This window comes from Scleropages formosus, chromosome 8 (assembly GCF_900964775.1).
Source record: "Scleropages formosus chromosome 8, fSclFor1.1, whole genome shotgun sequence".
Taxonomy (NCBI): Eukaryota; Metazoa; Chordata; class Actinopteri; order Osteoglossiformes; family Osteoglossidae; genus Scleropages; species Scleropages formosus.
In genome coordinates, this window is record NC_041813.1 from 18,993,894 (window position 1) to 19,018,749 (window position 24,856).

General features: G+C 46.9%; 2 protein-coding genes across 6 annotated transcripts; one reads left to right on the forward strand and one right to left on the reverse strand.

The window, feature by feature from the left end:
- Positions 1-784: 784 nt before the first annotated feature.
- Positions 785-12,525, reverse strand: LOC108937404 (UBA-like domain-containing protein 1). Of its 2 annotated transcripts, none has more exons than XM_029254252.1 (3): positions 12,205-12,525; positions 11,490-11,552; positions 785-2,320 (listed from the first exon to the last, which is right to left on the reverse strand). In XM_029254252.1, exons 1-3 carry the CDS (start codon positions 12,310-12,312, stop codon positions 2,096-2,098), a joined length of 396 nt encoding a protein of 131 aa, XP_029110085.1. In that variant the 5' UTR covers positions 12,313-12,525; the 3' UTR covers positions 785-2,095. The 2 variants fall into 2 exon arrangements, with proteins under 2 accessions (XP_029110085.1, XP_029110084.1); XM_029254251.1 differs by having other exon boundaries at positions 789-2,395.
- A 1,225-nt stretch (positions 12,526-13,750) lies between these two features.
- LOC108937433 (E3 ubiquitin-protein ligase MGRN1-like) lies at positions 13,751-23,866 on the forward strand. Of its 4 annotated transcripts, none has more exons than XM_018757399.2 (17): positions 13,751-14,328; positions 15,465-15,583; positions 15,892-15,980; positions 16,328-16,474; positions 18,106-18,223; positions 18,811-18,877; positions 19,026-19,069; positions 19,511-19,558; positions 20,483-20,551; positions 20,692-20,851; positions 21,066-21,190; positions 21,517-21,746; positions 21,964-22,075; positions 22,180-22,225; positions 22,905-23,009; positions 23,373-23,418; positions 23,753-23,866. In XM_018757399.2, exons 1-16 carry the CDS (start codon positions 14,214-14,216, stop codon positions 23,411-23,413), a joined length of 1,635 nt encoding a protein of 544 aa, XP_018612915.1. In that variant the 5' UTR covers positions 13,751-14,213; the 3' UTR covers positions 23,414-23,418; positions 23,753-23,866. The 4 variants fall into 4 exon arrangements, with proteins under 4 accessions (XP_018612915.1, XP_018612913.1, XP_018612916.1 ...); XM_018757400.2 differs by having other exon boundaries at positions 13,753-14,328; positions 21,066-21,175; XM_018757397.2 differs by lacking the exon at positions 23,373-23,418 and having other exon boundaries at positions 13,752-14,328.
- The last annotated feature ends 990 nt before the right edge of the window (positions 23,867-24,856 follow it).

Here is a 24,856-nt window from a genome sequence, read left to right on the forward strand (position 1 = left end):
GGTTGCCAAGGCGACACACCCAGAAAACACAGAAACGTAGAGAGAGAGCGTGTCGGGAGAGGCCGGCGGGCAAGGGGGTGAAGCGAGGACGCGCCGAAGAAAGGTACGATCCACCCGTCATCCTTGCCGTTTGTTTGGCCCAGTGCATTCTGGGTATAGTCTTTGTTCGTGTTTACGTGGGCTTCAAACAGGCAGGGCTCGGTCACTGGTTGCATTCATCCGCCCCTTATGCCACAGACACGCTCACGCTACTGTTACTCTCACGCCCACACAGAACTCGATCTGTCCTAGGCTCAGCTCTGCTGTGCTTGGCTCATACCCCGAGATGAGACCGTTCAGACCGTACGGTTAAACCACCAGTCTCGCTTTGCCTGACCGACAGATCATTTTGTTTGAGCGCGCGTCCGTCTGTATATGTGGGGAAATGCATTCCACGGGCACTGCAATGCCCAACCCAGGGCGAAAACATCGGAGGCCGAAGTACACTCATGTCCCGCTCAAAATCCGTTGAATACTTTGTCAAAGGTCAATACATACAACCTTGGTGAGGACACCACGCTCCTCCGCTTCCGGCCACTCGGGGGTCTCAGTCACAGGATGCCCGCGATTTAAAGTCAATCAGTTTTCCAATTTTCACCGATATGAATGAACTTCTTTTGTCCTTCACAGCTGCTGAATCCCTCCCACATTCAAGAAGGGCCTCAAAGCCATTCCTTTCGATGCCCACTTCTCTCCTGATCTCCTCACAGCTACGTATATGAGACCAACACCATCTGCTATAATTATCCATGCATTTGCTATTTGAACGTCACTTCCGCAGGCAGCAACTTGAGGGACGTGGACCAGAAACGTGGTATCGGACAGAGAAGCTGCGAGTCCGTAATCCTGCGTCTTTGTCTACGGTTCTTCGTCTGTGGGCCTTGTTCTGCAGGTTGCCGTCGGAAAACACGATTCCCTTTCCCTAAACGGGCCGTGTCACGCCGTTTGATCCCAGGGGCCACCCTTCCTGGATGATCCCGAACCCCGTGCTTCTGGTAAAGTGTGCCTGCATCGGCGACAGCATTTTATATTCCTCCGTTCCTCAACGTACCTGTTGTAGTTTGCAGCAGGAGGTCAGACTGAGGGCGAAGCTCACACGGCTGTTCCATGTTCCGTATTTATTTAGAACACAAAAAAATGATAAGTTAATTATAAGGTATTCCACAAATATTGTGGGAACAGTATCAATACAGTTATACAAGGAGGAAAAAAAATACATACAAGAATACATTTTTTACATACATTTAGGATAAGGAGACGGCGCAGGATTGAACACAAACAAAAGTATCAAATTATAGATGTTTCCTCCCTTTTTTTTATCCTTTTTAACGAAGCACCCCAAAGTTGTGCGTTAAATCTGGGGTGTCGCCTTTGTCCATGTATCTCCATTAAATTCCATCTTGCTCATTCCCCTTAGAAATTAAGGAGCAAAGAATGTAAGTCATAGTAATAAGTCATAATAATTAAATATTCTAACACATCATTAAAATCTAGATTTCTTTTTTTTTTTTCTTGCCAGCAGCAACATCAATGCAACGCCGACTTCGCGTGTGTTTGTCACGAAAAGGTGGTAAACATCTGTACGCGCGATGCGGAGGGACAAATTCACGTACGAACATTTCTAACAGTAGTTTTACGCAGTACTTTGTATCCCCGCCCATATAAGAAAAACAACGTGTGGCTCTTTCCTGAAAAATAATTAAAAAACACCGTTAAAAAATGCATACGCCCTCACCGCTGACCGTTAAAAGAAGGAACGCCTATTGCGTGTTACGAATAGACTGACAGAGGATATGAGAGCAGACAGGTGTATGGTTTCTGTGTCACCCTGTGTGGACAATCCCTGATTGGCTGCAAAAAGTCCCAGGACCGCAGAGGTAACGGCTGTACCGCGGGCTCGGAATCCAAGCGCGCCGGGTTGCGTGGACGTGGCAGGAAACGGAGGCTCTGAGCGCTACTGATGATCCTTTGCTACTCGTCCTTAGCGGTGTACTGATGTCCCCTCCTGGGCCGATTGTCCGCGTCGCTGGGCGGGCGTCTCTCCGGGACCGCGCCCTCATCTCTCGGCCTCCACGGCCACTCCGGCCTTCTGTTCGTTCGAAGCCTGCTGGGTGACGGCGGCGGGCCAGCCAGGAGTCGTCGTCGTCGTCGTCATCGGTAGCGGAGGGGTCCACAGTCCCTGCTGAGCTGCGCCGGGGGGGCTCGCAGCCCAGCTGCCTTGGGGGGGTGAGGAAGTGGCCACGGCAACGGGAGCACCGCCGCTGCCAAATCCCTCAGAGGCCTTGAGACGGGAGAACATGGTGAGCGCGTCGGGGAAGTTGGGCGGTGTCGCCGGAGTGTTGGCCGGAGTGCACATCTGCCGGTATGGGGGGAGCGGGCAGGAAACGGCCGTGTTAGTGTACACACAGTATTACAGTACCCATCAGCATATGCCCGCATTCCGGTGCAGCACCCCATCTATTTGTGCTCACTCTTCAAGGAGCAGCTCAGGTGGACTTATTGTACCTTCTTCTTACTGTGGACCCAAAGCATAACGTCGCAGATTCTTATAGGATTTTCCGAGAAGCCGTTAACAACATTAATCCGCGAAATCCAGCAAGGACACGACCTCCGGGGACCATCTTTTGGTGAATTTGGGTTGTTTTCATTAGTGACAGACCCTGTGGGCTAAAATCAGCGCTACTGCACAAACCCTCAACACGGCACAGCCGCGCACCCTTCCACAGAAACGGCGTTTCTGGAAAGCATAGGAAAGGACAAGCCCTCCCCATCCAGGGCTACCTTCCCTGCCACAGGGTTTTGCTCAGGCTTCACCTCCAGCAGCAGCCCCCCCGTCACGCGCGCAGAATTCAGCACCTTCATATTAGCGATTAACCGTGTTATTTGAGGGCACAATGGAATCGTATAGGGAACAATGCAGAGGAAATGGCCCCACGTTCATTTTTCATATGCAGGAACGTGACCCTGCAAGGGAAGTTCTCGGATCGGGCTCCCACAATGTGTTACATAAAAAGAGGGAAGGAAAAGGTATGAGTTACTGCACATATTCATTTGCATGGAGGCACACACAGAACACTCTAGCTATATATAAATATAGGTGCTGCGTCAGCTCTTTTTGCCTTGGCTGTTAGCGTGAGGGGGAGTGCGGTGGCACAGCGGGTTTGGCCAGGTCCCGCTCTCTAGCGGGTCTGGGGTTCGAGTCCCGCTTGGGGTGTCGGCGTCCCGTCCTGGGTGTGTCCCCTCCCCCTCCAGCCTCGCGCCGTGTGTTGCCGGGTTAGGCTCCGTCTCACCATGACCCCTGTGGTGTGCTCGGGACAAGCGGTCTCAGTGTGTGTGTGTGTGTGTGTTAGTGTGAGGAGAACATAATGGACCATCTGGACTCCCACTATACATAGCTGCAGACTGTGTTACTGAGAATCTACATGCCCTGTGTGAATCCCCTGACCCCTTCCTACTACCCCCCTGACCCCCACATCGCACACTTGGCTGAGACCACGAACTTAACCAGAGAACCCAAAAAATGTGGGCTTAGCAAAAAATAAAGGAAACCTGTCCTTCATGGGGAGAATAGAGCTTCTCCTCAGGGTTAGCATCGGGACCTTCTAGTTCTTGTTCCCTGTCCGACCCTAAAATTTGTGTAATTGTTTTAAATCTTGTAAACAGGGTAGTGCTGGCTCATGAAGTCAGAGTATGCCAGTTTATACAGGGAAGATTTCATTACATCTTTATTGCATTTATTTATATAGCAGATGCTTTTCTCCAAAGCAACTTCCAGTGAACTCTATGTAGTGCTACCAGTCCACACACGCTTATTCACCGTGGTGACTTACACTGCTAAATACACTACTTACATTGGGTCACTCATCCATACATCAGTGGAACACATTCTCTCTGTGTCACTCACACTATGGGGGAACCTGAACAGCATGTCTTTGGACTGTGGGAGGAAACCAGAGCACCCAGAGGAAACCCACGCAGACACGGGGAGAACATGCAAACTCCACACAGACTGAGCGGGGATCGAAACCATGTCCTCTCGCACCGCCCAGGCGCTGTGAGACAGCTGCGCTACTCGCTGTGCCGCCATGCCGCCTGTAAGGTGGCTTCTGTTAAAAGAAGACAACTGTTTTGCACCTGAAGATGAACAATAAAGACAACAGTAGCATTCCTCCAGAGCACCCCAAAGCGTATTGTGACTACACATTATAATCAGTCCAGCCCTATAATATAAGGTAATTATACACAGTTCACTTTAAAGTCCAATGGTGGGTGAGGCAGTACTCTTTACTCAAAGGCTTGGCGCAGGCCAATTCCCATTATGGATTGCTGAATACGTGCTTCACGCCAGCTGGCCGAAGCTTGTTTCACCCCAGAATATGCATGTTAATGTTTCATGTTATCAGTGTGCACTTACAAAAGCAGGTGATGGGGGGGGGAAATGTGAGCTGAGGGGACAGGTCTCTATTTCCTGGTGTGGAAATTCTAATAATGACAAGCTAAAAAAAAAAAAAAAGGTATCGTAGTTTGCAGCCAATAGCAGTTGAATCCAAACTTAACAGCAGGAGGAACAGCTTTCTGGGTAACGAGCTGGGAAGCCGATGCAAATAAACATTGAAGAGGGTACCGTGTGGGGAACACGATGCGGGGAGAGGGACGCAGCCTTCCGCCCTTGGGCATTTTACTCCATGTGTTGTATAAAGAGCTCTGGAAAAAAGAACGTCCTTTAATTTATGATTAAGTCTGGAGATGAGTCCTCGTTCAGCTGAAGTCCCCCCCCCCAACCTATCCCTGCCGTCCACCCCTCACTCGCACGAAGATGGCTTGGGCCTGGCTTTAGAAAGGCAGAGGTTTTGGATGATGAAATAAGGTTGGCGACTCAGTCTCCGTGGAAACGGAAGGGCGCGGTGCGGCCTGGGAGCAGCGACGTCGCTATGGAAACGTTTTGTTTCCTTAGGATGGGCCTAGTAATGAGTAACAGAGTTGGCAGAAAGCTCTTAAAAGGCAGCTCCCTTCGAGTGTCTCGTGCGTATTTGCGTGTTTTAAACCCCGTTTCCTTCGCCTGTAAATCGCGCGAGAGGTTTGGAGCGGCTCGCCGGATGGCTGTTTGTGGTTTGCGCATATTTGGAAGTCGGGGTCACCCTGCTGGTTTCGCACTCCGAAACAGCTCGCATTCGCCGGATTACAGACAGCGGGATGCGAGATAAATAACACACTGTATTTTACACCAGAGACACATTAAACTTTGATGCTGCAGGATGAAAAGACTTGAACGGGGGGGAACAGCGCATTGGGCTGCTTTCTGTTTTAATGGGAATAAATGGTACGGCTGTAGGGCTGTCGGTCGGAGCCATGCTGAGGCAGGCACGCGCTAATCCGTGCGCTGGCATACGCTTGGCAACAGGAGCCAGCAGAGCCGTGGGCGGGGCACAGGTGCGTACCTGGGTTTAGCCAGCGGACATGCTGCCCGACACACCCGCGCTGATTGCCTGTTAACATGCTGTTTTAACTAAGCCGGCTGCAGCATCCTTGATGGGGTCTCTAACCGAAAGAGCCACCACGGACGTCTACAACCGCTTGTCTCAAGCAGGGTCACGGCGAGCCAGATCCTAACCCAGCAGCATGGGACACAAGGCTGGAGGGGGAGGGGACACACCCAGGGTGGGACGCCAGTCCGCCGCAAGGCATCCCAAGCAGGAGTCGAACCCCAGACCCACCGGACAGCAGAACCTGGTCAAACCCGCCACGCCCCCCTCATAATAATAATAATAATAAAAACTTAATTTATGTGATACTTTTCTGCAAAGCGTCTTACGTGATTACGATACTTACACTGATTTACTCGTTTGCGCAGCCATTTTTACTGTCTCGATTCAGGGCAAGGACCTTGATCAAGGCTAATGCTGCATGAGGGGGATTCCACCCTTAGGACTTGAGTGCAGGGTGATGCCTCTAACTTTCCTTCCACTAAACTCATCATCCGTAATATAATCCGGGGTTTGAGGAATCCCACAAGTAAATTTCCCATAATTAAAGGTGTTCCGCTGCGTGTTGCTGCTTCGCACCTGGTACATGGTCATGTGACCACATGCCTGAGTCTATCGGAGTAAGACAGACCTCTTTCTTACCGTCCTTTTTAAATCCTTCTTTATTAAAGTTTTTGCACGCTGTCCTCCCATATGCTTCAGTTGGCTTTATGACAAATGACCGCAGAAGTATTCATACGTTCCACCCGGTTTACAGGAGGTCCCTGATGACTTGTCCTGAAACGCTTCCCACCGGACTCACTTGCTGGGAAGTCGCTGCTGTTCGCAAATAACAGAACGCAACTTTACACAATGTTGCCCTATGCCTGTGGATCCAGTCCAACAGTTACACAGAGTGCACTTGGGGGTGAAAGAGCTCAAGGATCAGCTTGATCATTAACAGCCGCTCCGTTGACGCGGGGATGGTTTTTTTTCCCTTGTTCCTCAACGCCCACCTTCCCTTTATACAAAGCAAATGGATAACGTGATCGGGCAGCGGGGGGTAGCGGTCGCAGTGGTCTTATGCTCGAAGGACTTAGGTTCAGATGTCACATCCTGCCATGGCACCCTTCATCAAAGTACTTTCCCTGTACTGATACAGTAAAAATTACCCAGCCGTATAGACTGGTAAATCACTGCTGGCGGCTTAGTGTGCAGAGCTAACATTTTTGTCTTTTAATAATAGTGTCAAATACAAGAAATAATAATAATAATAATAACAATAATTATAGTGGAAACTGGGACAACAGCAGCACTACAGTAACTAGGAGGATACTGTATGATCTGTGGTGCTCATGTCCGGTGGAGCCTGACCTCCCCCACCCCGCACGGACACGAGCTCTGATGGGTCTCACAGAAGACTCCTGTGTTCCCTCCGTCTTGTTTCCCCCCGGTTGGGTGCAGCTGTGAGAGCTCTGCTGCGTAAACACATCTGGTCCCCGTCCTCCCTCCCGCTGGCAAACCCCCAGTGTTTGGAGAGCCCCTATTCCGAGTAACGCACTATCCGTGGGGGGAGGGGCGTTTGTGAAACAAAACATGCGGCGACCTTGAAGCGCACACTCAAAGCACACACCGGGGATGCTCTGCTCAGAAGGGTAGTCTTAGAGTTCAGGAAAGCCCCAGGATGGCTGAGGTGCTGAGCTGAATCCTCCCAGCTGGTGGGAAGCAGCATGCTGTGACTAGCATCAAGACTCAAGCGTTCCAAATCCACAGCCACACACACACACACACACACACACAGAGAGTCATGGTTTCCAGGGGTGCAGATTTCTACACCGTGAAGAACTGTTTCCATGTGATGTATTGGTCCGGCCTGACCCAATTATCTCTGGCGTTCTCGACGGTCTGTGTGGAAGTCACCGGAACGCTGGCACTTTCAACACACATTTCCAGACATTTATTCACAGCGCTCGATCCTGTCGTGCAGCTGCGATCTGATGCCGGACGACCGAGTTTGCGCTGTCCAGCTGCTTATTTCAAAACCCACGACCGCACTCCGAGCGTCTCGTCGTCTTGGTGGCGTTTGTCGAACGGGACGCGTAAACACGGGTGAGAGGAGAAGGCGGCTGCAGAACGTACATGGAAGAAAAGCCCTCGGTGGCAAGAGAAGAGGAGCCCCTTGAGCTGTGTGACCTTACCATTGAAAGATTACGGGGCAATAGCTCCCGGCAGCCCCTCGACCGCTTCACATAGGCCTGTGACCACATTGGTGGACCGCGAGGGAATACAGAGATGTGTGTGCACAGAGCGGCTCCGCGTACACAGCGCATCCCAGCGTGTCCTGGATGAACCTGGGGATAAACGCTTGGTTGGGTTAAGCGTTCAAACAGTCCAGTGACTCGTGGGAGCAGCAATTCCCACATCATTTGGCGACAGAGGGGTAGCGACCACAACAGCCCAGAACAAACACAGTCTGATCTGTCCCCCGACAGCCATGGATCAGCGAGCAAGCGGGAAGGGGAGCTGGGGTCAGTGCAGTTAAGTAAAATGTGACTTTGGACTTTTTTTTTTTTTTTTTTTTTTAAATATTCGGAGTCTTCGACTAACTCCTGAAACCGGGTAAGTGCTGCTCTGAATGTGCTTGGTTAACCCCTGACCCCTGGCTATTGACCCTGCAGGGTCTCCTTTACAGATTCCCCTCTAGTCAAAACAGAGGCAGTGACCTCATTTAACCTTAGACTGCTTAGGGAGGTGTGTGTGTGCGCGCATAATTCTCAGTGGTAACTGAGCTATTCCCTCCTTATTTACTTCCCCTCACTCCTCACCTTTGTGTAGCATCTCCAACCACATTTTTATTTGAAAAGTATTATTATTATTACCCCCATTTTTATCTGACTCCTCTCTCCAAGGTGATGTACTATATTGCTTTTGTACACTGTTACTCTGATTTACCAATTCATGCAGCAGGGTAATTTCTACCAATTCAGGACAGGTACCCTGATCAAGGATTTACAGCAGGTAGGATTTGAACCCGGGTTCCTCGGTTGGCTCTAATGACTATGCCCCCTGCTTACAGATGGTGTCTTGTAAGCATCGGATCGATTATGAGGCGAGTTGAGCATCAAGGATTGTGGGTAAGAATCCTGGCTCTGGTCCCTTGGCCCTTGCTTCTCCATTATGATGTCTAGAGTAAGCAGTGTGATGTCTGTGTGTCCTTCCGGTCACAAGCCTAACATTCATTCATGGTTCCCACATGTCTATTGTCGTCATGGGAGCTTCTCCTTTTCTGTCTGCCCTGCAGACCCCGAGCACGGTGCCCTTACCCGCCATTCACTGCTTCCTCCTTTGAGAAGGACGACACACTTCTGCACAGCTTCAACGGACCTGCCGCTTCCAGCACGTTCTCCTTGCTTATGGCGCAAGTTCCAGTCCCTGAGAAGCACAGCTACAGCTGCGCAGCAGCAAAAGCAGCAAACTGCTGATCTGTTCATTGCTCTTGTATGAAATCCAATGGCACTTTTCCTCACGCAGTGCAGTTCCGTTGAAGTCATGTCCTTATCAACCTCTGAAGTGCACAGTATAGATCACATTAATATATTATTTATTTACTGAATCCTCTTTGAAATGTGTTACGATATGGTCACTGTGTCACTTTTACGTCGTTCCGTATGTTGAATACGTCTGAAGGAGCGACATGTGCGCACCTACTTGGCCATTAAAGTTAGCTCATCATATCTTACGGTGGTCTTCTGCACCATCGTCCATATCATAACTGAGAATGGCAGAGAGGTAAATGTGTGTTCACTAGCGACTGTCTTCTCAGAATGAAGTGAAGTCAATGTGACATTCTCAACAAACAGTAGTGTAGATCTTCAGAGAGAAGCCCAATTCCACGCCAGGTTTCTCGGACACGTGCTACACCCTGCCAAGTCTCCACAGCTAGCTGCATCATAACTCCTCTCTGTGGAGGACTTCAGGCCTCAAGGTCTGCTTTTGGCAATGATGCTGATTGACAAGACTCCCGACCCACACCGCAGTTTGGACTGCAGGCACACGCTTTGGACAACGTGCTTAGACCCAGGCCTGGGATCCTCGCACCCTGGTCCATCAGACAGGAGCCCAGTGAGACACGTTGCGTCCCCCTCGCTCCAAGAGCTAACTTGCTTTGATGGTCCAGGAGGTGTAACAGGAGGTAAGCTCTGTGTGTGTGTGTGTGTGTGTGTGTGTGTGTGTGTGTGTGTGTGTGTGAGAGAGAGAGAGAGACAGAGAGAAAGGGGAGGGTGTAGAATGATAGGCGATTTACCACATGGCATGGTTACTGCCATCTGGCAGTATTCCTTCAGTGATACACATCCCTAACTACACCCTGGTTTAACCAAGGTTTTACCTCGCTGTACTGTAAGTAAATATTGACAAGCTGTGACCTGCAGACGGGTAAGGGAGAGGAATTCATTGATTAAAAGCCTTCACGGGAAGAGGAAGTCCGAGGAGATGTCCGTATAGGTCTAGGTTTCACAACACCGCAGGCGTGACTTCTGAGACACTTCCTCTCCTGTGTGCCGCATGCTCTGCGTCCCCCGGGGCCCAAGCTCAGGCACCTCTAACTCGGTCATTAAGAATTGTGTCAACCGGGCCGAGCGTGCGACAAATTGGATTAGGGCCGTGCGGCTGAGAGATAGCAGGGGGAGGCGCCGTGTACGCGTCTGTCTGCGGGCGTGCGGTGCACATGCACTGCACAGGGGCTGCTGTGCTCAGCAAACCGTTACTCTAGGACTTAATCACGGAGGATCGGCCCATATGTGGAGTCCACGCACCGAATACACACGCACACCCCCACCACCTCCCTACACACAGTCTGCTTTCAGTCAGTGGAATTAAACCCCGACTGCCCCGGTGGCTCTTAGATTCCGCCTCTTTGCCAACACCCCCACTGACCCAGCTTTACACATCGGAGGCCTTTACATTCCCTTTATTACACTAAACCCAAAGCAATCCTTCTTGTTCTCCTCACTCACATTTTTATCACACGAATAAACGCAATGCTTAATAACTCCCTTGTCTTGTTACATTAACGCAAAGGTCCAGAAAATAAATTTAATTTTAAAACAAAGAAATGTCTGTATGTGAAAACAGCAAGTGACCACAGTAGTAGAGATAAATTTATCGCAACTGTCAACACTATTACTGTGATGACTGACACCAGAGCGTCTACACTAACAAGCCATAGTGATCAAACTTATATCTATCTATCTATCTATCTATCTATCTATCTATCTATCTATCATCTATCTATCAGTATCAGACGTGCCAATAGTGAATGAAACGAAAGGAGTCTCTCTGTCTCTTTGGAAATGGGACAAAAGACACAACTAAATAGGAAACCCGATCGATACATTGTGTCTTCTTCGGAAAAGTCGCGCGCGGATGCAGCTCGAGCGCCGCGCACGTGTCGCGCCGGCCCTGTGCGCTCGTATTGCGTCATAAAACAACGAGTTTCGCTCAGAACAGGAACTATATCCACAAAAATCAACACAAACACAAAACCGGGTGGGGACCTTCTCGTAAGGACTGAGCGGGTTATTAGCCACTCGACCACTTTTCTTTAAAATAAATTCAGATGCCGCGTGGAGTGAACGACCGCGGCGTGTTTCTCAACGGTGGGGGGGGGGGGAAGGAGGGTTCAAACTTCACTTTCGAAACGATGTTCCCGGCACCTCCCCCAAGGGTTGTAAGACGTCTTAAAAATACCACAGAAGCACTGCTCTCGGAGAGGAGGAAAAGGTCGAAGCCGAAGACGATACCGTGTGTCTGTTTTTCTTGTACAGTTGAGTTAGTAACTGTTACCGTTGCTGTTACTGTTCATCATCATGATCATCATCATCATGTCAGCCTGGTGCCCGACATGGCCGACATGTGCACACGTGCACAGATCGGATCCCCATTCTGAAATAACAGTAATAGTAATAACGATAATGCTGTGATACTCACCATCTGGTGGTGATGATGGTTGTATGGGATGCTGCTCTCCTGAAAAAAGGCACTGAGCGCAGTCTGTACAACAAAAAAAGGGCAAGAAGAAGTGTTTAATGAAAGAAAGGTCGGCTTTAATTAATAATTCGCAATTTCTCGGAAGTTTATACGACTAGACTGTAAGCGTAACCCCGATTTCACAGAAACACGTTTCAATCGATGCATGACGGTACACTGTATTTAACAATCGTTTACATTTTGGCTAACATGATTATATATATAATTTGTGCTGTATGAAAGCTATGTTATATCCATTAATTGTCCATGTTGCAGTGTGTTTAGACTAAATACAATATTATAAAGTACAGCGTGTAGCAGGTCCTCGCGGTGGGGACATTATTGCATAAGAGCATTACTGCAGTAGATTAATGGAGATGGATTATAGTACTCACGGAAAACCCAGATACTTCACTGTCGCAAGAAATGCTGCGGATATTACATAAATTACTACACATAATATGCAGCGAGAGCACTGTGTTTTCGTGTAAGGGAAAAACAGGCTCATCTTATGTTGGGGGTAATTCATTAATGATGCAGAGGTGAAGACAGCGCCAGGGCACGCGCAGACCACCCGTGACACATGTAATGTAAACAGTACACGCATGCAGACACTAGAAGGTAGGCTGCATACATGACATGTCGTCACTCATAAGTTGATCGTGTCGTTATATACCTCGAACTGCCAGTGTGCCGCCTGCAGGAGCTGCTTCGCCTGGTCCGCCGCGCATCCAGCTGTCAGGACGAACTGGTTGATCATTACTTGGTGCTTTAGTTCGTCCATGATCTTCGCGGGACCGATCGCTGCTTCGGGGATCGGTGTCGGCGCTCAGCCCCAGGGAGTCGCTCCCTCCGCTCGTTTTCTTCCTCTCTCTCCTCTCCTCTCCTCTCCTCTCCTCCCCTCTCTCTTCCTCTCTTTCTCTCTCTTTATGAATCATCCACCATCAGCTGCAGGCGGCCGCGCAAACACAAATATTTACTGTAAGAGCTCCAGTGAGTGGGCTGGGCCTCTCTTGATTGGCACGTGACGTCACAAGGAGGCGTGCGCAGGGGACGATGGATCGTCGATGGGACTCGCGGAAGCGTAACGTGTTCGAAACTGTTTGGGCACATGGACAGCGAGGCTCAGAAAGAAGGAGCTTTTCTATATTTACACACTGAAAGGTCTGTTGAAAAATAAAACAAATAAACACACACAAGGGAAGGAAGGCGGTGTAGCGGCTACGGCTGCTGCTTCTGGAATTAGAAATTGCAGGTCTGAGTCCTGCCTCTGGCTGTAGTATAATAAGCACCAACCCAGATAATCATTATCATATGTGCAAGAATGCTCGTTTACATATTTTTGCTGTGAATTATTATAGCCGGCTGAAAAGCACTGTACCATCTTTCTTTTATTGAGATAATTTTCCTACAAACCTTGAAATGTATAGAATGTAGTACTTTTGGCAGATTTTATAATACGTACACAGTGATTTAAGGTTTATGTGTACTCTGCTGAACTTCAACCCCCAACAGCCCACGCATTGGTTGTAGAAATTGACTGACAGCGGCCTCGTCCAATCGCCAGGCGCGCTCTGTTAACGTCTTACCAAATTAGGAAACGAGCTCTTCAAGCGCCGGTAGAAACGGACAGTCGGTTCTCATTTCAGTATCGAACCGTGTTAACGTACGCACTATAAATATGATTTTATTAAACATTTAAATGACGTATCATGTAAACGGAACGCTGTATAACCTATGCATTTAGTGTTACTAAATTATCTCTGAAATTATTTAAAAAAATATAACGATACAGTTTTAGCCACCTAGGTTCTTGTTACATCATGTTATTTTTGTCTGTAACATTGATCTATTTTTGGAGGTGTTACTTCATTTGTAAACTATGCCACAATTGCTTTAGTATTTCACCGATTTTACTGTAGCCTACCTGTCTTACTTTCGCATTATTGTATTACACTCTTTACCGCAGATACGGTAGTGTACTATGCTGGTAGACTTTTAACAACATTATTTCTACAACATTGCTTCTACTTGTTTGTGAATTTAATCTGCTGTGCTTTTTATTACATTTTGTCAAATGCAAACCCATTCTGATCGATAGTATACCTCTATACTGTGTATACTGCCCCCTTGCGCCCGTAGCCTCATCGCTCGGGTCCCATTTTTCCCTCGGGCAAGTATGCAGAGGATCTTTGCATATTTATATCATAGTTCAAAGCCCTTTCTATTTGCAATTTTGCCCTTGCTGACAATTTGAAAGGTCGGCGTGTGCAGTGCTTCAGTACCCACAGTCGTGGACACCACACCGCTCGACCTCAGCACGAGCTCCTCCGCTCAGTTCTGACGCCAAAAGTCGCCACACGACCGTGACGTCATACCGCGTTAGCCGGTCACGCGTACGCCACCGCGAGCCGCTCCGCCCTCGGAGGTGTTTTCCTCCGCGAGCTCGGCTTTATGGTTTTTAAATAATTGCTATTTTTGTGAATTAGTTGGAGTTGTTGAAAACGAAGCGGGCGGGTGACGGCGGCTCCGAGTCCGGGGACGTCGGGAGACGGAAGAAAAAGGCAGCTGGACGAACCCGGTGCCGCTGAAGAGTCTGTCAGTCAGAGTGGGACCGACATCGTCGACGGCGTAGCTGCGCGCGCTGCCTAAAAGAAACGGCGGAATTTTTTGTGACATGAATATATGAACATTTTGTTCGAGCTGATAAAGATGGGCTCGATTCTCACTCGCAGGATAGCGGGGGTCGAGGATATAGACATACAGGCCAACTCGGCGTATAGATACCCGCCGAAATCGGGTACGACCGGCGACGTGCTTCTCCTTCTTTTCACCTCTTTTACATCATGTTATGTATTTAGCTATTAACACTTAGTCACATTACTGCTTCCTTCCTTGCTACTAGTTTGTTATTGTTGTCTGTCCTCTGTAAGTGGACATATTTTTGTTTTATCCAGGCGGTGGTCAGTTAGTTAGGTGCTCTGTGTCTGTTACGTGGCTAACTTACAGCAACCTTCTTAGTTTCTGGTATTATTTCTTCTTCTATTATTATTATTATTATTATTATTATTATTATTATTATTATTATACCCTAAGTCTGTCTGTGACTGTCAGTATCATATGGTGTCTGTTGTTTTTATATTATGCCCTAACTAAGGGTAAGGCCCCGTTTCCCTTTCTCATTGTGTTGTTTTCCTGCATTTGTTACATGTTTCTTTCTAAAGTGTCTCAGTTTTTTCTATGTCCATCTCTGTTTCCATCTCCCTGTCTGGTTTTGTTGCAGCTCCATACAAACCCCCACAACAGCCTGCTCATTCGGTCCGGTGTTTCGTACCACCGGTACTCTGCTTTCCATCATTGTGTCATACAGTATACCAGAGCACAGCATTATGCTTTCATAATCCATTCTATAGTATAACAAAATGTGGTACAAAAAATGGAACGGGGTCTGTTGATCACATACTGGAGATGTGTGATCAGAAAATGGGGGACGGATGTGTACTGTTCCACCTTATGTGCTTTAACGTAAAAGATATTAAGGGACAGTCAGGAAAGCTTCAGAAAAAGATGGTTTCTGTCGCAAAAGATTAATTTTCCTTCACATTTGGCCGGTTTTTATTTATATTTTGAACGGAAACTACATCCTCTGTAGTTTCCTTGAAAACGGTTTGCGTGACTTGCGTTGTGAGAATTAATTTAGGCTCGAGGTACTGTCTGGATCCAACTCGCTGTGAATTTTCCATGAATTCTCTCACTGTATCGCAGCATGAGCTCCAGAGTTTCAGGAAGTTTTCCTTTTCTATGCATGCAAGCAAATCGTTCAGATGAAAGACGCTGATAAGAAGTCACTGGTGTCGATAACAGGAATTTATGACTTTTACACCCTGAGACCTGAGCCATTCTTTTCTGTCATACTGCCTCTCCATTCGCTTCCAGGAAACTATTTTGCCAGTCATTTTTTCATGGGAGGCGAGAAGTTTGACACACCACACCCAGAAGGCTATCTCTTTGGGGAAAACATGGACCTCAACTTTCTTGGGAACAGACCTGTGCAGGTAATAAATTACTGGTCACCATAGATTTGACAGGAAATTTCTGAACTGTTTTACATTCATCTTGATGTGGACAGTGTTACATTGTAGTCTCTTCTGATCCCTGTGCTATCGGTTTTATTGAACTGTTGATGGTTTTTGATTATCTTTACTAGAGATGGTAAATTATAGTAACCGCTCGGGGGTAATGGTCTTTTTTTATGCACTGTGTACATTAATCTGGAAATGGGTAGAATTAAATGCACTGAAGTGTAGGAGGTTTGCATGCATGTCCTTGTTTTTGAGTTCAACTGTCTTTGATTTTCCCTCAGTTTCCATATGTGACCCCTGCCCCACACGAGCCTGTAAAGACTCTGAGAAGCTTGGTTAACATTAGGAAGGATTCTTTGCGCTTGGTCAGGTGAGCATCACTGGCCACTTCACACCCTGGCTGCAGTGGATGATTGAAGGTGCACGTCAGCTCGATGTGTTTGATCGCTGGGTTTACAGCCTCAAACTGCCTTGCTTCTTCCTGTGACCACTTTGAGCCCATGGAGATGCTAGAACACGAAAACTCCCAGGTAGCGTAGTAGCTAAAGGAGGCGGCTGTAACAAGAAGATTGTCAGTTGAAGTCCCACATGGTAGTCTGTTGCTGTGCCTGGAAGTTCGGGGTGTTAATACTACGCGTTTAGCTAAGATGTGTCCGAGCATGTATTGTGTAAGTCCTCAAAGTGTGCTGAGCAGTTACAGGATCAATTGATGTGCAGGTACAAGGAAGATGGTGACAGTCCCATCGAGGAAGATGGGCAACCCAGGGTGCAGTACGGTGTGGAGTTCACGTTTGACGCCGATGCTCGCGTAGCCATTACCCTTTACTGCCAGGCCTATGAGGAGTTCTCCAACGGAATGGCCACGTGAGTCTGTCTCAGAGTTCAGTGTGGGTGGGTGTGATGATCTTGAACAATGAAATTGATGAATTTTTTTACATTGAAAGGTTTTTGCTGGAAGAAAGAAGGAATGTGACATCTGATTCAGTCTGTCATGACAGCCTGCTTGTCACCATTTTTAACAAGTATTTGGAAGTGAATCTGGCCAGTGGCCTGTGATATAATGCTCAGACCCTGGGTAGATGACTCCAAGTTTGAGTGGCTGTCAGATAGAGTTAATGTGTGATCGTTATTATGTACCATTCTTCTTTTATATTCCTTTTTATATTCAATTTAATGTCCCAAAAGTGGGTCTGCAAGTAGTAGTTTAAAATGGATTTGATGCCAAATGTAGGATTTGTGGCATGTAGCAAATTACTTTGAATTCAATAAATGATGAGACTGAATGTGCACAAATTAAATATTGTAACAAGGTCGGTATAATTAATTTGGGTTTATTTATTTCATTGCATTTAACAGGAAGGAGAACAGTATACATTTATTCACTTGGCAGACACTTTCCTCCAAAGCGACATACACCTCAGAGAAAAACTGGAAAGAGTGAATTACATAAACACAATGAGAGATTTGGATGCAGACACGCAATTCTAGAGTACAATCAATTTCTCACATTCAGCCATGTCAGGAAGTATACATCACACGAGTAGTTGCATAAAGGCTTATCATTATTCAGCAAATTATCATTTAAAAAACTGTTAACCATAAGCATACATTTATCGTACATGTTCATCACACACTTACAAAATCAGGGGAGGAGAGAGTCCAAAAGAGGTGGCTTTTCAGACTCTTCTTAAATATAGAGAGACATTCAGCAGTTCTGAGTGAGAGGAGGAGGTCATTCCACCTCATCAGAGCCAGAACCAAAAACCTTTGTGCTTATGATTTTGGACCTTTGGTGTGTGGGATCACCAAACGGGCAGAGGTGGAGGAGCATAGCAGTCTTTTTGGGGTGTAGCGAGCGAATACACAATTGATACTCTTAGAGGAAAAAATATGTATTAAGCAAGATGACAAATTTTAAAATTGGTTATGCATTGGCTTCCTTGTCACAGCGTAAATTGATGCCACAGAGGGCCAAGCTTGTTGATAGGATGGTAAGGTATTGATGCCTTGACAACTGTTTCCATGGATACTGTTGTAGCTGGAATATAGCACAGCAAATGGTGATATCTGGAGTGCAGAAATGCACTAGCATGTCTTACTGCGTTCATGTTTTTAAACTTGCATTTTAAATGGAAGAGAGATGTTGAAAAGATGTTTTTATAGCATTGAGCATTCATCTGGGCCTGATGTGTAATAATATGTCCGTCACAACTTACCAGAGACTGTGAGAAATCCCTTTCTTTACCCATCGTGTTTGTATTACTAATAATGGTATAGTTCAGGAAAACAAGTTTAGTACATTTGGCTTCATGGAGGTATAATATTTTCAGAGTCATCCCTCTAGAAATGCTTAAGAATTTACTTGGAACGTGTTCATTGAATTACAAAAAATAAGCCAAGTTTCTGTCAAGTCTTGCTTTGTTTTGGATTGAGTCTCTAAGTCAGACCTGCTGCCCTGTGCCATTGATGTGAGAAGAGTTTCCTCTGTCTCACAGCTACAACCCGAGGATTCCAGCCATGGTCTCCGAAACAGTGCACTACAAGAGAGGAGTGAGCCAGCAGTTCTCGCTCCCGTCCTTCAAAATCGACTTTTCTGAGTGGAATGAGGAGGAGGTGCGTACGCCAGTGGCGCTGTAAATCGGACAAGGGGGGGGCTCACCTGACGACCCTGTATCATACTGGGTGTCAGGTTGGTCTTTACACAGCAAGCTTCTTTATTCTGTCTTCATCTGTACACTTCCCCTTTGTGTTGATTAATATGAGTAAGAAATGACACAGAGCATTGGCAGACCTGGGAATAAAGAAGGCATTGTGGTTCCATGCTGATGACATGGTAACTGGGTAACTGTCATTGTGTATTGTATGGATGTGTTAGTAATACTTGTCGTAGTGTGATGGGCTAAAGAAAGTTGTAATCAAGATGCTGTGTACTTTTTATTAAAATGCTAAATTTAAAACAAAGGCTTCTATCATGCTTGTAAATAATTTAGCTGAATAGAAGATTGAGAAGGTAAATATCCCTGTAAATATAGGAAGGTTTTTGTCTAAATGATTTGTCAGTGAGTGGGACCATTGCATGAGCCCTGCGAGACGTTTAAATGATGATTTAAGAAGGAGAAAATCGAGAAATGCTGTAGTCAGAAGTGTGTGTATGCGATAATGTTTGTAATTTAAACTGTGTATTTTTTTCTCTTTACCAGCTCAATTTTGACCTAGACAGAGGAATCTTTCCCATGGTCATCCAGGCTGTGGTGGACGAAGGGGACGGTACGTTTTCTGATCGGCAATTGTAGAGACCGTAATTAATGACTCGCTGCTGCAAACAGTATGTTAACTTACCAACATGCTTCGCTCATGTTTCCCCTTGTGAATTTTAATTTTGTTCATTGGCTTATTGATTTGTCTTCTGCTATAGATAGCTTGGGTCATTCACACGTGCTTTTGGCTGCTTTCGAACGGGTAAGTGTATCTTATCGCAGAAAAACTTGTCTCTTGTCCCTCTTTACAGTGCAAATGATGGATAACAAAATAGGAGGTGGGCAGTCCGGCCTCGGGCAACAGGAGCGTAGCTGGGTCTAAATGAACACGTTTGCTGCCAATCTCGCAGGGCAGAGAATTGAGCGCTTTTTATGAATTCTTTGGGACCTGTGACATCCTGCAGAGGTTACCCAACCTGCCAAAGTCATCGGCATTTATTCAAAGGCCTCATGCTTAACGATCCGCAGGAGACTTGGTGTCAAGTGTCTCTGGTCATTACCTCAAATGGAATTTCTAAAAGAGTTTCTAAGGGAGAGAAAATGACTGTGTACAGTCCATAGGTGGGTGGTAACGATGTGAACATGTCTGCAACTTATTTTTGAGTTGTGCTAAAACTAAATGAGAAATTTGTTGTGTTGGTAGCATGTCGACGGCAGTTACTCGGTGAAGCCCTTGAAGCAGAAGCAAGTGGTGAGGAAATCCTGTCATTTTTGTAGTCTTTAGATTTTGTGCTGTTTTTTTTTTTTTTTTTCCTTCTGCGTGAAACATTAATGTAACATTCCTTTGCCAAGGAACACCCATTCTGATTCTGATTATACTCCGTTTCCTTAATCTACACTTTCTTTGGCCATCGGATTTTTAAATTTATTTTAAACAATGTGTGAGAGGTTAAAAAAGGAACTTTTCCATTGAGCTTTTGTTCTCTGCCTTTGGGCTGTGTGGGTGGAACCTCGGTTAATCTTCAGCCTGGTTCTGCATTTGTTTATACCGAAAGTATTGACTTCTTGTAGACACTCATAGCTGCCTGTAGAAGTGACATTCAAATAGCAAATACCTAGATAATCATAGCAGATGGTGTTGGACTCAATTATGTATCCGTCAGGAGAAAAATGGGTCTCAAAGAGATGGCTTTGAGAGCCTTCTCAAATGCCAGGAGGGATTTAGCATCTCCTAGCCAAAACCGAGAACCCTGGACTTTCATAATATATCCTAGAAATTAAATAAATAGTAGAGATGACTTGCCACATTTATCCTGCAGTAAATGCATTATAGCCATAGGAGATCTTTGGAAAGTGGTAGGATATTAATGCTTCAGTTGGTTTATGTTAGAATCTTCATCAAATAGGGAAAATGACTGCATTTGGCAGAACAGATTGGCATAATGTTATTTCCACTCTTTATTGTGTAAATGTGTGAATTTTTAGTGTTCATTCAGATGTCATATGACTTGGCAGCAGTTCACATAGTTAAGTGAGATGCATCCTTTATCCATTGGGTGCCTAGCGACTCACAGTCAGCAGAGCACAGCTCCGTGTGATCCTCAGACTGAGTGTAAAATGACAGGACACAGTCACAGTGTGCTGACGTCACCGGTCCTCTCACCACCTTCCTCAGGTGGACCGCGTGAGCTACTTGCTGCAGGAGATCTATGGCATCGAAAACAAGAACAACCAAGAAACCAAGGTTCTCTTTCCCTTTTGCTCTGCAAAAGAGTTGACATTGATTACTTTTTATGTGAATTGCTCTGTTCAGCTGTCAGTGTGTGACAAAACAAGGTGAAAACAGTTTTTCAACCTAAAAGAAAGTGTGTGTGTTTACTGCAGCCATCTGACGATGAAAACAGCGACAACAGCAGCGAGTGTGTGGTGTGTCTGTCCGACCTGCGCGACACACTCATCCTGCCCTGCAGACACCTGTGCCTGTGCAACTCTTGCGCTGACACTCTGCGCTATCAGGCTAACAACTGCCCCATCTGCAGACTGCGTGAGTTGCATGCATACCATCTGTAGAACCATGTAGGCCACACATTTAAAAACAAAAAAAAAAAAAACAAAAAAATTTGGAGTCAGTGTTACTAAAATACTAATTTCCTTCTCATACCTTATCACATTTTTATTGATTTACTAACAAACTGTAAATTCCGATGCGTATTACATAGATTGTGTATTGATTATAATTACACCCGTCGTTCTCTCAGCCTTTCGCGCATTGCTTCAGATCCGTGCCTTGAAGAAGAAACCGGGGGCACTGTCACCCGTTTCCTTCAGCCCTGTGTTGGCACAGACCATGGAAAATGACGACCACTCGGTGGGTACTGGGGAGGTGGGTGGAGTTTCCTGTGGCCTGCGGAAATCAGTGCTGCTCAGTGCGTGCTGGTTATTAGACTCCCTCTGCTCAGAGGCACATTGGTTCAGTACCAAAGTGCTCTGCTGGAATGGGAGAAATTCTGTAATTGAGGTAGTGAGGTATCATTTGGGCATGGGTTCTGAAAGCATGCCATGCAAGGTCTGTACGAATATGATCATTGGTAGCAGTTCTGTCTCCTCATGTTATTTGGACTGTCCAACCCAAGAAAAAGAGATCCTGTTACATAATATTGGGAATAAATGAGATGTGAATTCCATGATTTGCGGCGGTTTCATTCCCAGAGCTCGGACAGTGTCCCTCCGGGCTTTGAGCCCATTTCCCTCCTGGAGGCCCTCAACGGCCTGCGCTCCACATCTCCCGCCATCCCCTCCGCTCCCCTTTATGAAGAAATAAACTTCTCAGGGGGCCTCGGTGGCGACCCCTCGCCACTGTCCGGTCGATCGCTGGGGTCCCCGGAGCACGGCACTGACGTTGGGTCCCAGAAGGGCAAAGTTAGCAAGTCACCCGACAGGTGAGGGAACTCGGGACCAAGAGAAGCAGAAAGGCGGCACGCTTCCTGGACACTGTAACTTAAAGTGCCTCAAATTCCACTCATTTGTCCTGTTCTTAAGGCCGACGTGCCTTGCTGTTTGATTAGACGGCAACTTAGCAACTGTGCTGCCTGCCATGTGTAATACAAATGCGAGTTATCACAGCCGTTGACGAGCTCCGTCATTATGTCCTCACAGCACTTTGAAGTCACCATCGTCCCCCATCCGAGAAGAGGACGAAGAGAAGATGTTGGAGGTGTCCGAGGGCCAGCCGTGCCCCTTACTCTCGGGCAGTCCAACTCTGACTGAGGTGAGATCCTCCCTCTCCACCACTTCCCGTGGACGTCTGACCTTTCTTCCCTGCTGACGGTAGCTTGATATTAGTGGTGTCTTTCTTATTTTGCTGCCCTGCAGACCACAGCAGGAGAAGAACCTGCCGAGTCTGTTACCCTGGACGAAGGTGAGTCGTGCCATTCTGTTGCTAAAAGCTTGTTTCATCTTGCTTTGGCAGACATCTGACTGATTGTTGGGGTCACTAGAAGCCTGTATAAATTACAAAAATGGAGATGGCCACAAAAAGGTGTTTCATTACCTGCAGAGACCTAGCAATTCAGTTTTGTCTACTACAGAGGACATGTTATTTATTCCCAGTCTGTAAATAATAAAATATTGATGTGATGCAGGGGGGCACAGTGGCGCAGTGGCGCAGTGGGTTGGACTGGGTCCTGCTCTTCGGTGGGTCTGGGGTTTGAGTCCCGCTTGGGGTGCCTTGCGACGGACTGGCGTCCCGTCCTGGGTGTGTCCCCTCCCCCTCCGGCCTTACGCCCTGTGTTGCCGGGTAGGCTCCGGTTCCCCGCGACCCCGTATGGGACAGGCGGTTCAGAAAGTGTGTGTGATGTGATGTGATGTGATGCACTTCATAGTGGACATTGTGTGCTTTTAAGTGAGAACACGTGTTTGTAGATGGGGCTTGGATAGCATCCTAGAAATCCTAGATATATGCCTAAAAACTCAGGAGGTTACACCAAAAGAGCTTAGCTTTGCCCCAGACTTTGCAGCATTCAGTCCCATAATTCTAGTGTGTGGTTCTACCCATCTGTGACCGGTGGTCCTGCCCCCTCTGTCTTGGATCTGCGCAGACGACAGGCCCCGCTCTGTCGGGGACATCTTCCAGGACTGCGTCAGTGAGCACAGCAGTCTGACCAAGACTGAGAGCGACCCGCCGGTGGAACTGTCCCTCCCAGGTGAGTCTGTTACCTCTGACCCCTTTCACTTTCAACGATACTTGAACACACTTGTTAGTATGTGTTCATTGTGTCTAACTTATTTTCGTTTATAATACGTCATAGTGGCTTTTGGATCTCTTTAGAACTTCATTTCAAACTTCCCTTAACACTGTTAATACTGCTTTGTGTGCTAAATACCTGTAATGAATGTGGGCATTTTAAAAGTTACCCCTGTGATTGTAGTTCTTTGATAACTAATTGCGTTCCTTTCTTCTGCTTTCCTGAGTGTCATTTAACCTTTTTTGTGATTGTTGTTCTCTGTTCCTGACCCTTTCCTCTGTTTACCCTGCTTGCCTGTTTCCCTTACCTCCCTGCGGGCAGCCCTTGAGCCTGAATCCTGCTGTGTTGGCATTAAGGATTAACTATGGTATGTCGGCTGCGCCCTCCCAGACTGCCTGTGCTGTGCGTGCTCTACGGCGAGTGGCCTTCGCCTTGTGATTAATCTCTCTGCTCATCCAGACTCCACCACAACTAAAGACGTTTTGCACTGCAGCTGTGTTTTTGGCTCATGTTTAAATGAGTGAATGTGTGAAACGAGGAAAAGGGACACAGGCACTTTCATTTACCAGTCCAGTATTTGAGGAACTCAACTACTTTCTTTTTCTTACGTGTTAAGCGGCTGCATGTCGGATTAGCATTGTGAGTTTTGCTCTTGCTAGAGCAGATGTGGCCTCACAACCTGCCACTCCACTGTTGCCCAGGGTCCTCGGAGTCAACGGAGAGCCTGAAGAGTCGGAGCACCAATAGCTCAAGCCAGCCCCTGCTGTGCCCCTCCAGCAGCCTGCACATTGAGGATGAGCATCTGGGGCCGTAGGGCAAGCACATGCTCACACGCACTCAAACATGCACATGTGCTCATGCGCTTGCCTTGCCCCCTCACCCACCTGCCTCTTCATATTTCACCTACCAGCAGAACATCACCCCAACATGCTTTTCCACACACATCGACTGGTTGAAGTGAAGAAGTTACCGGTTATGTCGAGGGGCATTCTCCACTCCCATTGGCTGCTGTTCTTCACACTGCCGTTAACGTTCATTGAGCAGTGATGCTCCGAGATTCTTCTGGATCCAGCACTCTCTGTCCCATTTGAACCGTGGCCTGCAAGTTTAGCACAAACACTTTGGAACGAGCAGTTTGAAGGACTGCATGTAATGGTGCAATAAACCCACACGTTACCGTTCCACAGCCCCTGGGTTTCCAAATGGCCATTTAAGTAATTTTACAGTACTTGAATGTGTGACAGCCACAATGTAGTGTTATATTTTGGTGTCTGGTGCTTCTCCGTGTACGTTTCTGCAAAGCCGTTTCGAGACTGCAACAAAACTGTCAATGTACTTTGCAGAACCTGTCCTCTCCAATATGGTCTCAACGAGTGTCAGGGTGAATCCTTCGACAGGTAAACATTTAAGGAGGGTGTTTGAGAAACTGAACAAATTCGTGTTGATCTCCCCTGAATGGCACAAGTGGCTATTGCACTGTACACTTTTACTACTGTGCAGTTATTGAATTCATACTGTAATGGCTGCACACTGACTGCTTTCACAGCTTATATATATATATATTGCTTTTTAGCCTTAATGTGACTGAACCGTACAGCATCCAGGAAGACAAATCTCTTTAATCGTGACTTGAGCTCATTTAGCGACAGCTTTTTTAATGAACTTTTTCTGTTAAATTTTTGCTTGGTTAAACACTAAGAAAGTTTTATGACTGAAAGAGGGTTCTGTTGTGCGCAGATGTCCTGATTAATATACAGATGAAGAAGGATTTTGGCATTTAATTGCCCCTCACAAACATAAGATTA